This window comes from Bipolaris zeicola, assembly GCF_000523435.1.
Source record: "Bipolaris zeicola 26-R-13 unplaced genomic scaffold scaffold_30, whole genome shotgun sequence".
Lineage (NCBI taxonomy): Eukaryota > Fungi > Ascomycota > Dothideomycetes > Pleosporales > Pleosporaceae > Bipolaris > Bipolaris zeicola.
In genome coordinates, this window is record NW_006912079.1 from 126,355 (window position 1) to 146,181 (window position 19,827).

A 19,827-nucleotide genomic window follows, 5' to 3' on the forward strand; every position below is an offset into this window, starting at 1 on the left:
ATCCTCGTAATTCTATTAAATTAGAATCCTCCGCCTGGTGTTGTCGTCTTGTGGTGTGTCGCACACTTGGTCACATGCCCGCGAGAAACTTGTCTTCTATGTATCTGCACATAATTCATGGAATGCACTTGGGGATGTGGTACTGTGGCTCCCAATAAGTAATCCAAGTGAAATACCCAATACCGAACCCGATGAAAGGTAATGTATGATTCACAGTCCGGACTAGAGCACATTTTCCTAGTCTGGAGTTTTCTTTTCTTTTTCGCCATACGTAGACGAGAAGTGTGTAGAACTAATTTAAGCATCAATATGTTTGAAGGGCCACAATTCCACCAAGGGATCGTTAAATGACTGACCAACCACCGAACATGCAATATAACATCCGCCCCGAAAAGGCATGACTCAACAGCGCGTGCCCATGGTTGCACCATCGAACCGCTCTGTCGTGTCTTTCACTGGACCCTCCCATATATATAGTCCATTCCAAACATTCTGGAAGAATATCCTCGGATAAGGTACAAAAACCCCTGAGGCCGCGCCCCTCTGGTTCTACCCAGCGCACTTCCCGCACTGCACGTCGCCATAAACCTGTTACAAACATCTCGGTGGTAAGATGACTTCGAATCCAGTCTTCCCGCATCGGACCGTCTAACGCCCATTGTTTCTGCCAGTCTTGTTGTCTTGGGCCAACCCATTCTTCTCTCCCGGTACCTTGTAAGTCTTGGCCAAAGCAAGCATTTGAACAGCCCGGATGGGCGCATGGAATGCTGCGCCCATTAGCGAAACCATGACCTTTATTTGAACCCCGACTTGGCTGAGCACGTCCCAAAGGGGTGGCTCACGGGCGAGAACCATCTCAATCTGACATCACATGGGACCGCGTTAAGCGGCTTGGCGCTGGGTGGTGGCTAGCGCTTTAGGGCGGGAGGCTGAGATCCAATGGGCGCGCGACGCACCACTCCTTCTGTTTCAAACGCTCCATCAAGCTCAAACCCCTCGCGCCATGTTGGTGTCGCCGCCGCCGCCGTCGTGAGCGTCCAGTCTCTATTATCTCTCTTCCACAGTGAGCCTGTCACTCCCTTGACAGTCCATTCTTGTCGCTCTCTCGCCATCTGTATCTCCATTTCCTTTGGGTCCCTTTGTACCCGTCGCAGTCGCTATACACACAGGTTCACGCTGGACGTGCCTGCCTACGCTCTCTCTCCCCCGCGGTACACTGTTCTACCGCACATTCGAATATTCCAGGATAGGCTGTTTGGGTTTCTTTTGCAAAAATGTTGGGTTTCCACAGGAGAACGCGGTCACTGATCCCAGTGAAGGATCTGGGCAAATATGACAAGGTGTCTATGGTTGAAGAGGAGGAACAAGAAATCGAGGAAGAGATGGAGAGTCAAGATATACCGGATAGTGCGGATAAGTCGCAAAGAGGGCAACTGGTGCTGGTTTACCTCGTCTTCTTCGCCGAAGCGTATGTGTTCTCCCACTGGCGCTCAATCGTAACGGGCTGCCAAACCTCCCTGGACTAACACTAACCTTTGCCTACAGCATTATGGCGTCGAGCCTACAGCCACAACTCCAAATGCTCCTCTCATCTTCCGACTTCTGCGGCACTCTATCCTCATCCTACCTCCGAAGTATACTCGACTGCGCATACGCATTCGGCGGAACCACAGGCCTCTTCTGGGGCTATCTCGCGGATCGCATGGGCAGACGGCGTGTGACTCTCATCGGACTCTGGAGCATGTTTGTCTGCTGCTTATGCATGGGATTTGCGACCACACTTGTTGGCTGCACCATTTTCCGATTCATTGCAGGCATGGTCAGTTCGGCCATTGTATGCACAACCCTAACCATGCTCGGAGATTTGAGCACAACAGCAGAGGAACGCGCAAAGAACGTTGCTCGCCTACCCGTCATTTCCCTCGGCGGTTCCATGGGCCCAATTATGCAACTCATGGTCTCGGAAAGTCTGCAAGCATACAACATGGTATGGCAAAACTACCCCACTCTGGGCTCTGAGCTGGCTTGCGGAATTGTCATGTTCATCATCGCACTTGTGGCAAGCATTTTCCTCAAGGAGACACTGCCTAACCACAACGAGCGCACAGCAGACGCTGCAGACATCGACTGTGAGAGGGCAGCTTTCCTCCGCCGCGACTCGCACGACACAAACGTAACGCTCGTGGACTTTGCTCGTCCAGAACCCATCACCATCAGCCAGTTCCTCCAGGCCCCCTCCCTCATGGTTCTCCTATCCTCCTTCTGCCTCCTATCCCTGCACGCCTCAACCTTCGACGTCGTCCTCCCTCACCTTGGCCACAGCAGCACCGAATCCGGCGGCATGGGCCTCCCCTGCGAATGGCTCAACATCATCGTCCTCGGCGTCCGCGGCCTCGCCGGCGCCGTCGTCTTCTACGCCGTCCCCTGTGCAACCTCCAAGCACGGCCTCGTCAAGCTTTACCGCTCCCTCTCCGCCCTCCTTCCCGCAACATACATCTTGACCCCTTTCCTCGCCGCCGTCGTCACATGCTCCGGCGTCGGCCCCATCATCTCCACCTTCTCCATCTTCGCAAAACACCTCCTCACCGACGCCGCCGTAGTCGTAGTCTCCCTCCTCGTCCTCAACACCACCCCAGACGCCTTCTCCGCGGGTACCGTCGTAGGCATGATGCAAATCGCCAGTCTCTTCAAGGCCTTCGCCGTCGCCGTCAGCGGCACCACTTACTACTTTAGCGACGACGTTAGCGTAGATACCACTAATCTCGCTCTCTGGACTTGTCTCGCCCTCTTTGGTATCGCGGGCGCGGGCCTCGCGTGGTTCGTGCGTGAGCGGCCTAGCGTAGAGAAGGATTTCCCCAGCGAAGTCTTGTGCTGGGAGACGTGCTTCGATGCTGATGCTGAGAAGCAATTTGAGCTCGATAATACAGATGTCGAGTCTGATGCTGAGAGTGTATAGGGGAGGTTTTTTTTCCACACGCTTAAACTCCAAACTCATTCCACTCTCTCTTTTTTGGGGGTCCCTGTGTACATGTGTTTTTGAGCCGCTCACCCACTTTCATTCATTTCATCTATGGAAGTTTCTCTATGGCGTGGCCTCTTTTTGTTTTTTTCCCGATCTTTTACTTTGTTTTTCTGTTTCTGCATTTGTTTTTTGCGTAGTTACCCCCTCTCTCCTTCCCTTTTTTCTTTTTCGCCGCTTGTTTTGCTAGTCTAACATTGTTTGTTTGTGTCAGTTTTTCTTTTTTTCGAGGCATCACTCGTCGTATCTCTCGCTAGATAGTTGACTTGAAGGAAGGTGTTTGTGTGTGTGTACAACAATTCATTTAAAGTTCTTATCATATTGCTGTGTCACAATTCTGTCAAATGTGTAGTTCTTTTAATTATCTAAGCGGTAAAGGTAGTAATGTGTTGCATGATTCCAACCTAGAAACAAACTCGGTACCACAGTTGCGAGTGACATGTTGTCAGAACAAGATCTGACCCAAGTGACAGTAACACAAACTGTCACCCATAAACGCATTAACTACACGGTCTCAACTACATTACATAATGGCATAGAATACAAAGGCATGAATCATGTTTCAACAAAGAGTTTCATACTCTAAAGATAACTAAAGCTAATCACGACCCCAGCCTATATGGCAGACAGTCGAGTCATCTAACCAAGCAACTTTTTATTCCCTCCAGTAAACGCCATATATCCCATAAGAGCCTTGGAAAACAGGACCTCTCTCATGCGATAATCATGTCACACATCGATATCGTACGGGCAAAAACCTCCACACATTACTTACTCTTTCTCTCCTCGAGATGATCAAAGCAAATACACAGAATGCATACGAGCGACGTAGAAGCCTACAAGACGCTTAGTCGAAAGACTTCTTCTGGCCCTGGAAGTCGCCAAAGCCACCGCGGTTGAATGAACCACCACGGCCGCCTCCGCGAGCGCCGCCACGACCTCCACGACCGCCACCACGGCCACCTCCACGACCACCACGGTCGCCGAAGCCTCCGCGGCCGCCACGACCGCCGCCGCGACCTCCTCCAAAGCCTCCGCGACCACCACCGCCACCGTTGTCATCACGGGGAGCGGCGAAGTCGACGCGGAGGGGACGGCCTGCAACGTCCTGGCCCTGAAGAGCCTCAAGGGCAGCGGTAGCCTCCTCCTGGCTGCCATAGTCAACGTATCCGAAGCCCTTGAGCGCACCGCTGTCGCGGTCGGTGGGTAGAGAGACACGAGTGACGTTGCCGTACTCGGCGAAGACCTCCTGGATGGTCTCGTTGGTGCAGTCGAATGAAAGGTTGCCAATGAAGAGAGTGTTGCTGGGAGCGCTGCGCTTGTCACCAAACTTGTTGGCACGGGCATTGGCGTCAGGCTTTTGGCGGGGAGTGCTGAAGTCGACGTTCAGTGGGCGACCGTCGAGCTCGTACTCGTGCATGTCCTTCTGTGCCTTGGCGGCATCAGCAGCTTTGGCAAACTCAACGTAGCCGAATCTAAGTAGGTCAGTATTTGGTCGCACAGAAAGACATGTATTTGTTGGAGAACATACCCCTTGGCACGGCCAGTCTCGCGGTCAGTGATGACACGGCAGCCAACAATCTCACCGAAGCTCTCGAACTCGCGGCGGAGCCAGTCCTCGTCGATGTTCCAGCTCAGGTTGCCAACAAACAGGTTCTTGACACCGTCCTCAGCAACGGGCTCATCAGTCTTTGTCTTCTTGATGACAGGCTCGGCAACCTCCTCAGCCTTGCGCTTCTTGGAGGGAGCCTCGGCCTCGTCGCTTTCAGATTCGGAAGAATCAGAGTCGGAGTCGGCGTCGGAGTCGTCAGAGTCGGAGGTAGAGGCAGCCTGCATTAGTTAGTAAAGGACGATCAAACCATGGAAAAAAAGATGTAAAAACTAACCTTAACCTTGGCAGCAGGCTTCTCGTCCTTGGACTCGCTGCTGTCCGAGTCGGACTCAGACTCAGAGTCGCTCTCAGAGTCGCTGGACTCAGCCTTGGCCTTAGCAGCGCCGTTGGTCTTGACACCGTTGGCCTTGGCCTTGGGGGCAGGCTTCTCCTCCTCACTGCTCTCGCTCTCGCTGTCGCTATCCTCCTCGCTGCTGTCGGAAGAGTCAGAATCGGAGTCGGCCTTAGCAGCGGCCTTGGGAGCAGCTTTGGTTTTGGCGGCGGTCTTCTTGGTGACCTCCTCCTCCTCGCTGCTGCTCTCCTCGGATTCCTCGCTCTCGCTCTCGCTCTCGGACGAAGAATCAGACTCAGGCTCGGGGGTAGGAGCCTTCTTCGACTTCTTCTTGTCCTTGACGTTGGAAGCAACTGACTTGGCAATGTCCTTGCTCTTCGACTTGGGAGTCGCAGCAGGCTTGGTGACGCGGCCGGCCTTAATGCTCGAAAGTTCAGCCTTCTTGTCCTTCTTGGACGACTTGTCCGCAACCTTGGTCTTGCCCATTTTGATGGTAATGTACTAGATCTACAACGTATCAGTATTGTGAAATGTGCGACGTAAAAATCAATGACATTGCGGTGAAAATAAGAAAAGAGAGGAGCGGACTGTAATAGCGTCGTCGCTCAGGCGCTGATGCCCAAAGGTCATCGTATGCGCTAGCATGCATGATCTGATTGTCTCAAATTGCGAAAAGCCCACTGGTATCTCTTGAGACCGCACGAAGCGGATATCCCTCAAGCCCACGGAAAGCCCACAAGAGCCCACAGAAAACCGAGCCTCAAGGCGGCGTGTTCCCACAATGGCCGAGAAGCCGGAAGATTAACCCTCATAGTAGCGCAAAGCCCTCTGGTTGATCTTGCCGTGCTCTGACGAGCGACAGACGTGCCCTCTAGAATGTGTGTCAAGGAAATGCCAAACGTTGCCCACTGACTTGTGATATGATCTGGTACTGGATGTTGCCCTCAGTAGCCCACTTGAAGTTCGAGAAAGCCCTCAAATGATGCTCGAACTGGTGATGTTCGAGGTTAAAAAGTAAGGTGAAAGATTGGTGATAGACGGTGAGTGATTGAGTGGGAGAGGCTGGCATTTAATACCTGGAGGCGCAGAAAAGATCAGCGCCGAACTTTTCAGCGGAGACGGTGGCCCGTGCTCTGCGCCGCGACGCGTTGTGTGGCTACACTCGACGGAACCGCCCCACTGCGAACTTGGCCGGCCACGGTCAAGGCAGTATTTTGCAGCAACGCAGCGGCTCAGGGTCCAGCAAGGGACGCTGTTTTTGCCGTGGATACGTGGACGTAGATTTTCAAGAGTGGAGCTGTATATATTGCGAGCAAGGCTCTTGAGATGCACTCATATGAGTATGAGCATGCTCTAAAAGCAAAACGGCCAGTTTTGGCCATGCGCAGAGCACTTTTACTTACACAGATGTTGCCCATAGAAACTTGATAGACTGTAACCCAATTGGCAATTCCAATCTACATACATTTCAATAGACCAGACGGTCCTGCCTGTGCTCTTGCATGCCTACCTCGACGTTGGAAACTATGGCCTGCACAGTTTGCAAGAGCTTACGCGGGTTTGCGCTAGCACCACTACGGTAAGGCGTAGTCATTCTTCCACGAGTCCGAACCATGAAGCCGTGCAACTCCTGTTCAAGCAGTGTCATCATGGCTTCACCGGCAGTCCATAAACCGCGGCGGCGGAGAAAGATCGAAGAAGGATCCCTTGCTCAGGTCGCACACGGTACCCTCGACCACGATCAATCCACAAACTCAACGAAACCAGCCTTTCCCCTCGTCGCGTTCCTGTGGCCTGCAAAAGGCACCGTGTCGCAATGGATCACCATACCCCTCATACTCATGGCTGTCGGCTTGCTCCGCTGGGCCGTCGGTCTCTGGGGATATTCGGGCTATCAATCGCCGCCAATGCATGGAGACTTTGAAGCACAGCGCCACTGGATGGAAATCACACAGCATATCCCAGTCTCACTGTGGTACTTTTATGACTTGCAGTGGTGGGGACTAGACTATCCGCCTCTGACTGCGTACCACAGTTGGCTTCTGGGGGTCATGTATGTTTGGTTGATTAGACATGCAACGCTCATACTGACTGTCACAGCGGCTCCGCCATCAACCCCAAGTGGTTCGAATTCCACGAGTCGCGCGGTCTCGATGATCCGTCCCTTAAAATATACATGCGAGCTACCGTCCTTGTATCCGAGTATCTCATCTACGTCCCCGCCCTCGTCATCTTCCTCCGCCGATTCTCACGCCTCGAAGGTGTCAATATCTGGGAATCGTCAATTGCATTGGTAGCCATATTGATGCAGCCAGGAGCCATCTTGATTGACCATGGACACTTCCAATACAACACCGTTATGCTCGGCTTCGCTGTCGCCACACTGTCAAGCGTGGTCGCTGGGAGGCCACTGTGGGGTTGTGTCTTCTTTGTCGGTGCTCTGGGCTTCAAGCAGATGGCGCTATTCTATGCGCCTGCCATCTTTGCCTATCTCCTGGGCATTTGCGTTTTCCCGCGAATCAACATTGTACGATTCTTCGCCATTGCACTGACTACTGTCGCCGCCTTTGCTATATTGTATCTGCCATTCCTTGCAGGTGTGGCATACGATGTTTACATTGGCTTCCACCATGGACTTCAAACGGTGCCCCCGCTACTAAATGTGGAATGGTTCATGACACCATGGGACAGAGAGGCTTGGTACTACCCTTATGTTCTCGAGTTGGGACAGTCTATCCATCGCATCTTTCCCTTTTCCCGAGGGCTATTCGAGGACAAAGTCGCCAACATTTGGTGTACCATCCACACCTTTCACAAGCTGCATCGCTATCCGATCCAGTCACTCCAACGGCTGGCACTACTCGCAACTTCGGTCGCCATTCTGCCGCCATGTTTGATCATCTTCCTCAAGCCGAAGAAACAAATTCTTCCGCTCGCCTTCACAGCGGTTTCATGGGGCTTCTTCCTCTGCTCATACCAGGTGCATGAGAAGAATGTTTTGTTGCCATTGTTGCCCATGACTCTACTTCTTGGCGGACATGAAGGTCTACTACCAAGTACCCGCGCATGGGTAGGACTCGCAAACATGCTCGGCGTGTGGACCATGTTCCCGCTGTTGAAGAGAGACGAACTGCGGGTCCCGTACTTTGTCGTTTCGCTTCTATGGGCATATCTTCTAGGCCTTCCCCCCGTTTCATTCTCTGCCTATTATGAAGGCAGCCGAGGCGGACTTGATGTTTTCAGCAAAGTTTTGCACATCAACATATACATTGCTATGGTCGGATGGCATGTCGTAGAGGCATTCTTCCCTCCGCCAGCAGACAAACCGGATCTCTGGGTCGTCGCAAACGCAATCGTCGGAACGGGCGGGTTCGGCCTTTGCTACCTGTGGTGCCTATGGCGGCTTGTGGTTAAGAGTGAATTGGTCGGAAAGGCCAAAAGCAAAACAAACTAGGAGCAAAGGGAATGATTGTGGGAGGATTTCAGTATTTCTTTGAGATACCCCGGCTAGACGTTTGGAGCGAAGATTCCAATTCTGTTGATACATGCTGTACAGCAAAGAAACGATGCCGTCTAATATTCAACGCCACCCATATGCTTGTGTTGTCCATGTTTTCCCACTCGTTAACTCAGTCGCCATAAGAGTGCATTGGCGTTATATCTTGAAGCCATAACCGGCCATGCATCGCCTGTAGTCGTCGACGAGGTTGGCGCATTCCTTTTGCGCGTCGTTTGAGGTGGAGAACAGCATGCATTCGTCGCGCTTCGCTTTCTGGTCGGTACAGACGCAGCAGGGCTTCACTTTCGATTTTTCGGATGTCTTGAGGTCTGAGCCCATATTGGCGGCAGTGGGTGGCGCTATAATTCCTTGCGTCAGCTAATTGGCGTCGCTAATATATTTCCATCCTATCGGAACCATACCTGACGACATGTTTTGTGCGTGTATGTGTGGTGGTGGTGAATGGAAAGATGCTTAGCAATCGGAATTGCGCACCAAAAGTTCCCGCCGGGCATGGTGTCATCAATCGGCTTTGTCTTGGCGCGCATTCCCGCGGCGGCCACTGCACAAGGCAAACCCCCTGCAAGATTTCAACGGGTCTAGGCAAATCAACCCCCACTACGCCCGCCAAAACATTGCGCCCCACGACTCACACGACCTTGTCGCCCGTTGAATATTATTCACTCGCCCCCTGCTAGACTGCATTTTACCACGACTGCAAGGGACATTCAAACACAATTATGGCTGGCGCAAAGGTCTTTTCTATCGAGGGCAAGGGCCTGAAACTCACCACAGCGGCGGACATCGAGCCGCACATTCAGGAGTTGAAGACCAACGACGATGTGGAAGAGGTCAAGTTTCTGGGAAACACTCTGGGTATCGAAGCCAGCGAGGCGCTGGCCAAGGTTCTGGAGACCAAGAAGAATCTGCAGGTATGGAAAACCTCCCTTTGTTGTCGCCAACTGAGGGGCACTGACTGATATGAACAACAGGTCGCAAACCTCGCCGACATCTTCACCTCTCGTCTTCTCTCTGAGATCCCACCTGCGCTATCACACCTCCTCACGTCCCTCCTCACGCTACCAAAGCTCCACACCGTCGATCTCTCCGACAATGCCTTCGGTCTCAACACTGTTGCCCCGCTCGTCGACTTTCTGTCGCAACATACCCCACTTCGCTACCTCTACCTGAACAACAACGGTCTCGGCCCAGCTGCTGGTGTGCTCGTCGCCGATGCGCTGACTGCACTTGCCGCAAAGAAGGAAGCCGCGCGCAAGGAAGGCAAAGATGTACCAGACCTCGAGCTCGTCATCTGCGGTCGCAATCGCCTGGAGAATGGTAGTATGGCCGCATGGGCAAAGGCATACGCAGCAAACAGTGGCGTCAAGACGATCAAGATGACGCAAAACGGTATCAGGCAGGAAGGTATCTCACACCTCATCACCAACGGCCTCGCACACCTGACCAAGCTCGACACCCTCGACCTCCAAGACAACACCTTCACTGCCATGGGCGCAAAAGCCCTCAGCCAAGCCGTAGTAAACTGGACCGACCTCCGCGAACTTGGCGTAGGCGACTGCCTCCTCAGCAGTCGCGGCGGCATTGCCCTCGCCGCCGCCCTGGAAAAGGGTAAAAACAAAAAAGTAGAAGTCCTGCGCCTCCAATTCAACGAAATCAACGCAAAGGGTCTCGCAGGTCTCGCCTCCGCTTCCCACACCGCTCTCCCGCTCCTCCGCCGCATCGAAATCAACGGCAACAAGTTCGACGAGGAAGACCCCAGTCTCGATAAGCTGCGTGAGGTCCTGGATGCACGCAAGGAGGAGTCTGGTGAGAAGGCTGACGATGAGGAGTACTGGGGTCTGGATGAGTTGGATGAGCTGGAGAGCGATGATGAGGATGAGGAAGAAGAAAGCGACGAGGAGGAGAAGAGAGGAGAGGTGCAGGATCGTGCAGCGAAACAGGTGGCAGATGATAAGAAGGCGGAGGAGAGTAATGTGGCGCAGGACAAGGATGCCAAGGTTGACGACCTTGCTGACTTGATGAGCAAGACGGAGATCAAGTAGTCTTTTTTTTTGGCTTCTTGGTCTTTGTGTTTTCTTGTTTGGTCGATTGTGGTGGGCGTGGTGGGAGACCGTTTTGCATTCAGCGGTTCTGGGACTTTTGTCATTAATTCTTTTCTTCCTCGTTTCCCCCCCCCTTGAGTATCAATGGGTATGTAGCATTTCGATACCATAGACAATGCTCCAGCATCATCACTTGTATGATGCCTTTTGTTATCTTGAGTCTGTCCTCTACCCACCAACTTGATCGCCACAAGCAGTGAATTAAGTTGTGCAATGTGACCAAAAACAGCAGTTCAAGAAAGGAAAGAAAGAAAAATCCGATTTGAAGAAAGTGAAATTCATTAGGAAGCTACTAGGCTGGTTCATCTAAACATACATGCTCGTATCGTCCTTGCTGTTGATCATATCTGGCTTCAACGTCCCCTGCACGTCTCACGAATTAACCTTCCTCCTCAAACATATGTTGAGAATCATTTTCATGACGCTCTTCTGAAAAGCATGGCAGCAAACAAAGCTGCGTTGTTCGAAACGATCTCACTGGGCCTCGTTCTCTGCCTTTCGTACGTCACCCAAGTCACCCTCGACCTTCTTGGGCTCCTTGTTAACAGCAGTATCTTCTTTGCGTGGTCCAGCATCCGTTTCCGAGGGATGAGGCGAGTTGGAGATGTCGCTGAGAGTTCTCTGGCGATGGGAAACAACAGACTGTGCTGTCGCGGCCAGTCCACCCTTCTCAGTATGTCCATGAGCACGCATCTCGCATGAGTGGAGCTTGTTGGCTTCAGCTGGCGTGACGGTACTATCCTGGATTTTTGGTTGGATTGCAAGCTCTGCTTGGCGAAGGTTCTCTTCCTTGTCATGGTGGGATTGCTCTTGGGGAGAGAGGGTGTTCTTACTGTTGTCCTGGATCTTTGGTCGGATTGCGAGCTCTGTTTGGCGAAGGTTAGCTTCGGCTTCCGTGATGGTAATATCTTTCTGCATCTTCAGTCGGATTGGGAGCTCTGCCTGATGAAGGCTCTCTTCTGTGCCGTGGTAGGGTTGCTCTTGGGGGGATAGGGTATTCGTACCGTCAGCGCAAGGATACGCATCGCTAGCATTCGACTCGCGCCTTGCAGCAGTTGATTGAGCAGTAGCAGCAATACCTCCCTTTATGGTATCACCATGAGTGCGAGATTCAAGCGATTGTAGATGACCAGCCTCTTCCTTGGTCACAGTACCCTCTTCTATCTTGTCCTTGACGGCGTCCGCTGCTTGCAGAATGTTTTCCTCCTTGTCATGCTGAGATTGCTGTTCAGGTGATGTAAAGCTTCCTTTGTTTGGTTGAGGCTGTTCACTTTCCGAGGGCTGCAAGGCTTTGGGACCGCCACTTAGTGATAGCTGACGCTCACGTCTCGCAACAACAGACTGAGCGGCAGCAGTGATACCGCCCTTCTCAGTGTGTCCATATGCACGAGACTCGAGTGAATGGAGTCGATCGGCCTCCGCCTTTGTCACTGTGCCTTGCACAATCTTGGGCTCGATCTTGGCGATTTCCTCCTGGAGCTCGCCTTCAACTTCTGGATGGGGAACGTTGGTGTGACCGAGAGCCTTCTGCATTTCTATGGTAGTGTCAGCGTGGAAAGAAGATATCGGGGATGTGACAGGCATCTGTACTCACTGCTAACAACACTCTGAGTGGTACGAAGCACCTCTATAGTCACCTCCCCAGGGCTGCTCTCCACCTTGTCATGCAAGTCCTTGACAGCCGTCAGCAGCTCGCAGTGATGAGTCTGAGCATGACTAGATTCCTGATAATGCACACCTTGTTAGCAATAGCCAGATATTCCACGGCAGAGATAATGCGGACCGCTCTCTCGTCACTCGCAGTGAAGTTGTCAAACAGAAGACGAGCATCATCAACCGTGACGCTGCTTGGATCCGTCTTCAGCTTCTCGAGCATAGCCTCCAGTAGGTTCTTGAACTGGCTTGACTGGCTGCTAGCAAGACTGCTCGTATCGGAAAACATCTTCTCGCTGAGATGTTCGCTCATGGTGAGCCAAATGGTGGGATACGAGGAAGTTTTGTAGGTTGATGCTTGGAGTGGAGGATGCCAAGGTGACTGGAAGAGTTGGGGGGAAGAGAAGAGGTGTTTCTGGCGTGCAAAGTACGATGTCTTGAGGTTTTTATGTTTGGGGGCTGATGACGTTGTTGGAGGGGAGGTGAAGGAAGGTGCAGGTGCCAAACAGTGGCATTTTGGACGACCCGGGCCAACTGCACTTGCCTTTTGATGCGGCGTTGATTTGTTAGCATGTCACTACGAGAAAACTATGCGCATGAAGCAAGTACAGCGGAGTGCATCGTGTAAGAAATAGGGGTTGAAAAGATTGAAGTTTACTGGAGACCGAAAATTGTCAATTTGGGCCTTAAACTGCTCTCTCCATGGCCAAATTTACTATAGCAATTTCCACAAACAAAACATGTGCTTTTATCAGTCTGTTTACCGAAAGTCAGCAAAGGCATAAACACTGCTCATGGCGCCACATTCGAGGGCCGGCCCGCAGCCAATCCCAGCCTCTCATCCATCACCTCCAAAAAGTCTCTTTCCCTGCCAAACTCTCCAATACTAGCAAGCTTCTCGAGTGTCTTCTCCGAACTCTCGCACTCGTTGTACCACCTCCTTTCAAAATTGAAGTCGCCATTCAATTCGTCTGGGAGAATTACCCACTCAGGCAGCGCGCACTTTTCCTTCTCACCATCCATGTACCACCAAAACCTCATCTTGCCTTGCTCTTTCCAAGCTTCTCTGTTCCATGACTTTGCCAACGGCGAGTGCGACTCCCAGCCCTTTATCAGACTACGAAAGTAGGTGATGGGGTGAAGGTACTCGTTCGTGACACCTAGGTCTCTCAATTTGGTCCACGTGTGCACTTTTGACTTTTCGTCGTATTCTTCACCGCTTTCATGGCCGGGCATGCGTATATGCATACCGTTCAGGTAATACATTGCGGTATACGAGTCAACAAGCGGGCCAGTGCCCCAGCTGAAGTCGAACTTCTCATGCGCATGTGGTGAGGCAGCACGCGGAAGTTTTAGCTCCTTGTCACCAGAGCTCAAGAATGGAATAGATGGCAGCTTCGGGACACTGTTCCACATCTTCTGCAGCGTATTTGGGTGGTAGTAAGTGCAGGCGTAGCGAATACGGAACAGCCAACGCTTGTATTGGTTGAGATGCATTGAGAAGGCGTGTCGGTCTATAGTCAAGTGCGGGGAAATGACTTGAAGCATCCAGCAAAGAGTCGCTGTTGATATGTCTAAACCTAGTTAGCATTCGCATTGGCTGAGTTCGTATCGGGGACCGACTCTCTGAGTCTCCCTTCATCTCCCCAAGGGCGTCCTGTGAGCCGCCACCACAATTGATGTGTACACCAGGGAACTAAATAGATTACTGTTAGGTTGTTTGTTGTCTCAGATAGGCTGTGCTGGAGTACATACCCAGACCTGCTTGAGTTCAGGTGTACGTCGGTTTGGATCGTCGACAAGGTCCTTTGGAATATACCAAAGAGTCGGACGGAAAGCCTTGCGTCGTTCGTCTAGCGCAAGGGCTTGAAATGCATGCTCAATATCTAGTAGGCGCTTAGTAGCAATCTCACAGCTCTAGTTGGGCGACTTACTCTCTGTCAACTTGACATTATGGAAGCCGTATTGCGTTCTCTGAGAGGCTAGATTGAGACCCATCATATCTGGTATACCCAAAGATCCAACAGTGTCCCAAACACCGACAACTTTCACCTTTCTGCTGTCTTCACTGACGGCGAGTTCTCCATGCGGTCGAATTTCCCACACCTCTGCCAGTAGCTTGAGATCGTCCAGGCCAATTGCTTTAACATCCACGCCCTGCTTCTTCATCTCTTCTCCCTTCTTGCTCAGCTTGCCTTCAGTGAACCACCTCCACGCTTGTGTTTCGCGAAAGTCAACACCTTCGTCATTTGTCTGATACAGGCTGTATAGTGTCGCGAAGAACTGCATGCTAATGGGTGCTATGACTCCAATGTCGGAGACAAGTCCTGCAACTGCACGCGCAGTGTAGGCACCTCTTGAGAAGCCAAAGCAGAAGATTTCATCGCCCGGCTCATAGTTTTGCACGATGAAGTTGTATGCTTCAATGACGTTCTCTGCCAACCCGGCTCCTGTACCGCCTTGTCGGTTCCTTTCAGAAGAGCTGAGATTTCCTGTCCCCACCCCAGAATCGTAGTAGACAATCTGGTGAAACTTTTTCGAGGGGTCATGCTGATCCGAGCCAACACGGGCAATCAGGCGGCATAGTTTAGTGACATTGGATGGGACGTTTGTTTCGATAGTGACGCTCGACTGCCAAGTCCCATCGCAACATATGACTAGGCGTCGTCCCCAGGCCTTGCTGTCGTCGTCGGTCATGGTAGTGTGGGTGAAGGGGAGGGAATAAGATGTAGTGATGCTTGAGTGGGGGTACTATGTCCAGGGACAGCAAAGTTTATCGCTGTATATGTAGGACGATCCGAAAATCGTACCAAGACTGTAGTGGATGCAAGCGTAGCAAAAGAAGGTTTCGACTGTAACGTTCAGGGGCAACCCCAGACGGTGGGAAAAAGAGAGAAAGGCAATAAGGCAACCAGACTGCGTAATCCTTCCTTTCAGCTGTCTATCCGCTAGAAAGCTCACACCGCGAAGGATCGACAGGAAGCTGAGGGTTAGCCCCCAAATTGCCCAAGACAACGCCCGATCTTTTATGCTACGGCTGAGAGCTACGGCAGGCTGCCAAGCGACATGTTCCCACAAGCTGCATTAGGCGATGCCATTGCCTGCATTCTTGTGTCTCTCACTCTCTTCAACTGAGAGGTTGAATAAAAGGGCAGCCCAGATTCCTCTGGCTCGAAGCGAAAGGTGGAGGCGGGACATTTCTTTTTCTGGCTTTTGACATGACGAGTTGTGGTGAGTTGAGGGGTTGAGGGTGTGCCGCTCGACTGTGCCAATGGCGACTGTTGTTTGTTGGTTACAACATGACACTTGCTTCTCAGGTGAAGTATGCCAATGTAGATGAGCAGGTCACCTGGTCCTTTCCATGAATGGTAAATGGCTGAGAGAGGATGGGTGTGCTTATTCCCGACGTGGCGTGGGCAGTGCTTTTGTTCAGAGCAAGAGGAAGCGGCACGCGGGCCCACCCGACTCCCGCAGCCCGCATCAACGACGGACCATGGGCATGGCGAAGCTGGCCCTGTCTCTCTGAATAGCTTCAATGTTATGCACACAGCCACTGCTCAGCTCAGTTGACTATAATATCACCACACCATGTTAGCGTCACTATACTATATGACATTTTCCAAGTTGTTTGTGCTTATTTTTCTTTTGTAGTGACACTGCAACTCACTACTGGGCTGAAACTGCTTGTGCTGCTCTCAAAAAGAGACAGAATACCGATGCTTCATTCTCTAAGGCCAATGGATGTAACCGAAGGCGCGGCCTGCGCTAACATGAAACATGAGATCATAACTATTTCTGCAAAAAAAAGCAAGCAGATGGAGCTGACCACACATGTGTCGGACATTGTGTGTCGCGATATGGCGCCATTTTCGCGCAATATGTGAAAGCTCTTGTGGTATATCTGCGCGCACCACCAGTACATAACGCCTGCCATCCAACAGTAAAGATGTCGCTGAATCGCTGAGAATCGTAACCACCAAAATCTAGTGCATACCACCCAATAACCAAAACCTTTTCAATATCGTAACCACCAATCCTATAAAGAGCCTGCTCATTGAGAGCGAGGCGAGTTGCCAGCCGTATGCGGACGACTACCATATTGCGAGCCATCGTGGAACCCGTCAAAGCTTTCGCCAGATGACATTCTTTGGAGGTCATCACCGTCGGCCATATCAATGTCTTCCTGCTCATACCTTCCCGACCCATTGGAACTCTGTGGCGGCCCCATGTTCGAGAAGGATGAGTATTGTCGTGGAGGTGCTGCAGGGGGCACTCCAGCATTGCTAATCTGCTCAGCCAGACTTGGTTTTTCCGCTAGGTTGCTTAACATCGCACGGCTAGCGTCCAGCATGGAGACTGCGTAATCGAGAAAGTCGGCGCGCTTGGAAGAGACAGACAGGGTCCAGCGATATTCGCACAACCTCAGCTTGTAGAACTCGGCCTCTTCTTTGGCGGGCGCCGTAGCCCACAATAACGACCCAAACGTTCCGATGAGTGTAAAGTTGACCTTGGAAGCAAAATACCAGAAGGCCTGCAGATGTTCTGGCTTGAGGCGGTTGACAAAGTCCATGGCAGAGATCAATCGCGTCTTCGCAGCACTGCGGCACATGAAAAGACCGTAAGAGTCTGGGTTGGTCGAGTCAAGAGACTGCACAATGCGTCGATGCAGAGTGATTTCTGTCGCAAAGTATGCGAGGTGCAGATAGCCAGTCGACGTGAGCTTGCCCTTCTCCGGCGTGTTCATCTTAACTTCAGCAGGCAACTTCTCGTGCCACTGGCGGAGCTTTATTTGCACAGGCTTGGCGCGGGCCAGAATGAGTTCGGTGGACTTCTTTCCTGCATTTGCAAAATCTTGGATGGCAGTTTGGGTGTAAAATGTATCCATGACTTCTGCCATGATTTGGGTAAGTCCGATCATCTGGGCAAACAGTATCCGTCCTCGCTGGCTGTCTGTTTTTTCGTCTTCGGTCTCTTCTTGCCGTGTCTCGTATCCGTCTCCTTCTTCAATAAAGTCTTCTTCAGTAATGGGCTTGACTGCCCAGTTAGCATTGAAGATATGTGAGGGGCGACCGTGGATCAACGAGCTCCATTTGTCCTGCATGTACAACGCACATGCGATGCGCTTCCTCAATCCACGCTCCCAGAGAGGAACCGACCATGAGGAGCAGTCAAGATGGAGGCCTAGTTCTTGGCCAACGGCGACCAGTTGCGTAGTCAGACTCCATGAATCTGCTTCTGGACGCTGGAGCAACAACAAACCTGCCTGCACAGTTGACAGTTTAGGACGCTCCATTGACAATGTCAATGCCTTCATTGCAACCGCTTCCAATCGAGCTGCATCGGGTTTGGAATAGCTTGCGAGCTTGGGGTTGAAGGACCACCAATTTAGGGCCAGAATGTACATTCCAGCTAGAAGGGCTGGTGAGAAGCCCCGATCGCCACTACGATAACGCTCGACGAAAAGGTGCTTTTGGATAATGGGGTAGTTTGGATGTACTACTTGAAAATACAAGTCTAGCAGGGCAGGGCCATGTGGGTGCACAAGCTGCTCGACCTGAGTCAGTGCCTCGGACTCGCCGGCAAAATCTTGCGTGTTCTCGTCAGGCAGCATGATGAAGCATTCATGATCGTTTACTCGTCGAAGGGTGCCGAGATCAAAAGTAGATTCGTTACGGGTATCGAATTGAGAGAGGCCAATGAGTAGGGAGTCGAAAGGGGAGCTCAGACCAATGTATCTGCTGTGCTGGCGCCGTTGCAGGCCCAGCGTCTCTCCAAGCTGAGGTAGGTGCAGACTTTGCACGTGGGACAGCTGTGTTGGTGGTGGTTGTGGTGGTTGTGATTGTGATGGTGGGCTTGGCGCCGTTGCTGTGATGGTGGGGGTCGACAGTGCCAATGGAGGAGGTTCCGAGTCGACGGATCTAGCAGACGGTATCAGTCATGCCGTTTAGCCGCACAAAGCACAAGTCGAAAACGAAGATTTAAAAAGGCAATGGATACAAACCACATGACGGGTGGGGAGGGAAGGCAGGTAGAGTGCATGGCACGTGAGCACGTGACAGTTTGGCGTGGTACATGTACGTAGTGGTTGCTCGTCGGCCAAGCGAGCCATCGGACATTTTCTCGAACGCGGGGCAGTGGAGGAGCCTAGACATACCTCTTCTTTGTGTTGCTGGGCGAATCCTTTTTCTCGCCGTCGACGACTTTTCTCTTGCGGGGCAGAGGACTTTGCACAAAGGTACAGTCCTGCTTGTGGAACTCGCACAGGACACACAGGGCGGCGCCCTCGTGTATCACACAGCGACTCTTTCTCCGTCTGCAAGCGTCACACGGGCGTTCTCTCCGCGAGCGGATGTTGGAGACGGGGCCGTTGGTTGAGGTTGGTTTGGTCAGGTTCTCCTTGGTCGAGGGCGACTTGTGTACTGTACGAGGGCGAGCTGGTGCTATGGAGACGACTGGGCGTGGGCCCATGGCCGGCTGCTGCATTGCTACGGCCGTCATGGCTGGGCAGCTGGCGTGGAAGGGGGGCGATAAGGCTATGAGAGACTACGGGCCGTTGGCCAGACTGCGGATCAGGATGCAAGTGTCTTGCTATCGGAGCAGGGTATGTGGCAGGTCTTATCGCGTGGGAGATGGCGAGGTCACTTTGGATATTGGGCTATGCCAAGAACAGCAAATATATTTGGGTAATGCAGCGGAGGGAGGGAGGTAGGGATGGAGGGATGGAGAGGGACAAGACAGCGGGTGCTCAAGGGCCCAGATTGCCGGTAACGGCTGTGAGGAGAATGAGGTGGCTGATGGTTCGCGCCGTCATTGAACGTGTGCCCAACTACTACAGTGTAGGAGATGGAGCGACGTCGGCGGGGCGGGAGCGGCGTGAGAAGCCTGGGCTGGTCCTGGGGCGGAGGGCTAGGACGTGGAGCGAGGAGAGGGGTGGTGCATTGTCGGGGAGGGTAGGGCAGGGCAGGGCAGATGGGTGAATGTGTATGTATGTGTGTAGTGTATGTATATGTTTCTGCCTTTGAGAGAGCGCCGGCACTGTCTTTTGTGGCAGACATGTGCTCGGGATGGGTTTGGACATGGACCGCGCACGGATGGGCAGGGCAGTAGGACGGATGGGGCTTAGCGCCGTCCCTGCTTTGTGCTATCTTACGTACAGCCGAGAGATAAGGAAAGCACGACGGGCCAATGGCCGACGCACGACCGCTCCCCCACCTGCATCGTTTGATCTTTCCATTACTCCAGCCCAGGAGCTTATCTGCTGCGCTGCACTACTCACGCCCCAGTCTGCCTGTCTAGGCCAGTTACTCTTATGCACTCGTTACCAGACTCCATACTTGGGGCCATTGGCATATGCACGTCACCCACGACTCGACGCACACGACTGCCCATCCCTCACAGCTCACCACGCCTGCCCACGACATCATTGCCCTTTGCTTTGCCTGTCACTCTTGCAACCGACCGTTTTGTCCCGATCCCGCCGACCTGCCACACACACACAGCCCTCCTCCCTCGCCACCTGCAAATCTCAGACGCTGCATGTGTGTACGTAACTACTTAGCACCGACATTGCAAGTACCTGCTTACGTATAC

General features: G+C 52.5%; 8 protein-coding genes across 8 annotated transcripts; 3 read left to right on the forward strand and 5 right to left on the reverse strand.

Annotated features, from left to right (window-relative positions):
* Positions 1 to 1,274: 1,274 nt before the first annotated feature.
* On the forward strand, positions 1,275 to 2,956 carry COCCADRAFT_2888 (uncharacterized protein; the record flags this gene model as incomplete). Its single annotated transcript, XM_007711486.1, has 2 exons — positions 1,275 to 1,468; positions 1,546 to 2,956. The coding sequence occupies 2 exons, from the start codon at positions 1,275 to 1,277 to the stop codon at positions 2,954 to 2,956; spliced, it is 1,605 nt and encodes a 534-aa protein (XP_007709676.1).
* Positions 2,957 to 3,866: 910 nt separating this feature from the next.
* COCCADRAFT_89308 (uncharacterized protein) lies at positions 3,867 to 5,448 on the reverse strand (the record flags this gene model as incomplete). The annotated part of the gene is made up of 3 exons (XM_007711543.1): positions 3,867 to 4,494; positions 4,551 to 4,849; positions 4,906 to 5,448. 3 exons carry the CDS (start codon positions 5,446 to 5,448, stop codon positions 3,867 to 3,869), a joined length of 1,470 nt encoding a protein of 489 aa, XP_007709733.1.
* Positions 5,449 to 6,611: 1,163 nt separating this feature from the next.
* On the forward strand, positions 6,612 to 8,416 carry COCCADRAFT_89454 (glycosyltransferase family 57 protein; the record flags this gene model as incomplete). The annotated part of the gene is made up of 2 exons (XM_007711544.1): positions 6,612 to 7,015; positions 7,063 to 8,416. The coding sequence occupies 2 exons, from the start codon at positions 6,612 to 6,614 to the stop codon at positions 8,414 to 8,416; spliced, it is 1,758 nt and encodes a 585-aa protein (XP_007709734.1).
* Positions 8,417 to 8,617: 201 nt separating this feature from the next.
* COCCADRAFT_89430 (uncharacterized protein) lies at positions 8,618 to 8,821 on the reverse strand (the record flags this gene model as incomplete). The annotated part of the gene is made up of 1 exon (XM_007711545.1): positions 8,618 to 8,821. A coding segment is annotated over one exon (204 nt), but the record flags the coding sequence as incomplete, so codon positions are not given.
* Positions 8,822 to 9,201: 380 nt separating this feature from the next.
* Positions 9,202 to 10,524, forward strand: COCCADRAFT_89318 (uncharacterized protein; the record flags this gene model as incomplete). The annotated part of the gene is made up of 2 exons (XM_007711546.1): positions 9,202 to 9,393; positions 9,454 to 10,524. 2 exons carry the CDS (start codon positions 9,202 to 9,204, stop codon positions 10,522 to 10,524), a joined length of 1,263 nt encoding a protein of 420 aa, XP_007709736.1.
* A 534-nt stretch (positions 10,525 to 11,058) lies between these two features.
* Positions 11,059 to 12,526, reverse strand: COCCADRAFT_89389 (uncharacterized protein; the record flags this gene model as incomplete). Its single annotated transcript, XM_007711547.1, has 4 exons — positions 11,059 to 11,450; positions 11,589 to 12,119; positions 12,179 to 12,257; positions 12,323 to 12,526. 4 exons carry the CDS (start codon positions 12,524 to 12,526, stop codon positions 11,059 to 11,061), a joined length of 1,206 nt encoding a protein of 401 aa, XP_007709737.1.
* Positions 12,527 to 13,029: 503 nt separating this feature from the next.
* Positions 13,030 to 14,934, reverse strand: COCCADRAFT_2893 (uncharacterized protein; the record flags this gene model as incomplete). Its single annotated transcript, XM_007711487.1, has 4 exons — positions 13,030 to 13,811; positions 13,861 to 13,933; positions 13,993 to 14,123; positions 14,172 to 14,934. 4 exons carry the CDS (start codon positions 14,932 to 14,934, stop codon positions 13,030 to 13,032), a joined length of 1,749 nt encoding a protein of 582 aa, XP_007709677.1.
* Positions 14,935 to 16,288: 1,354 nt separating this feature from the next.
* On the reverse strand, positions 16,289 to 18,735 carry COCCADRAFT_24165 (uncharacterized protein; the record flags this gene model as incomplete). Its single annotated transcript, XM_007711498.1, has 2 exons — positions 16,289 to 18,155; positions 18,392 to 18,735. The coding sequence occupies 2 exons, from the start codon at positions 18,733 to 18,735 to the stop codon at positions 16,289 to 16,291; spliced, it is 2,211 nt and encodes a 736-aa protein (XP_007709688.1).
* Between the last annotated feature and the right edge of the window lie 1,092 nt (positions 18,736 to 19,827).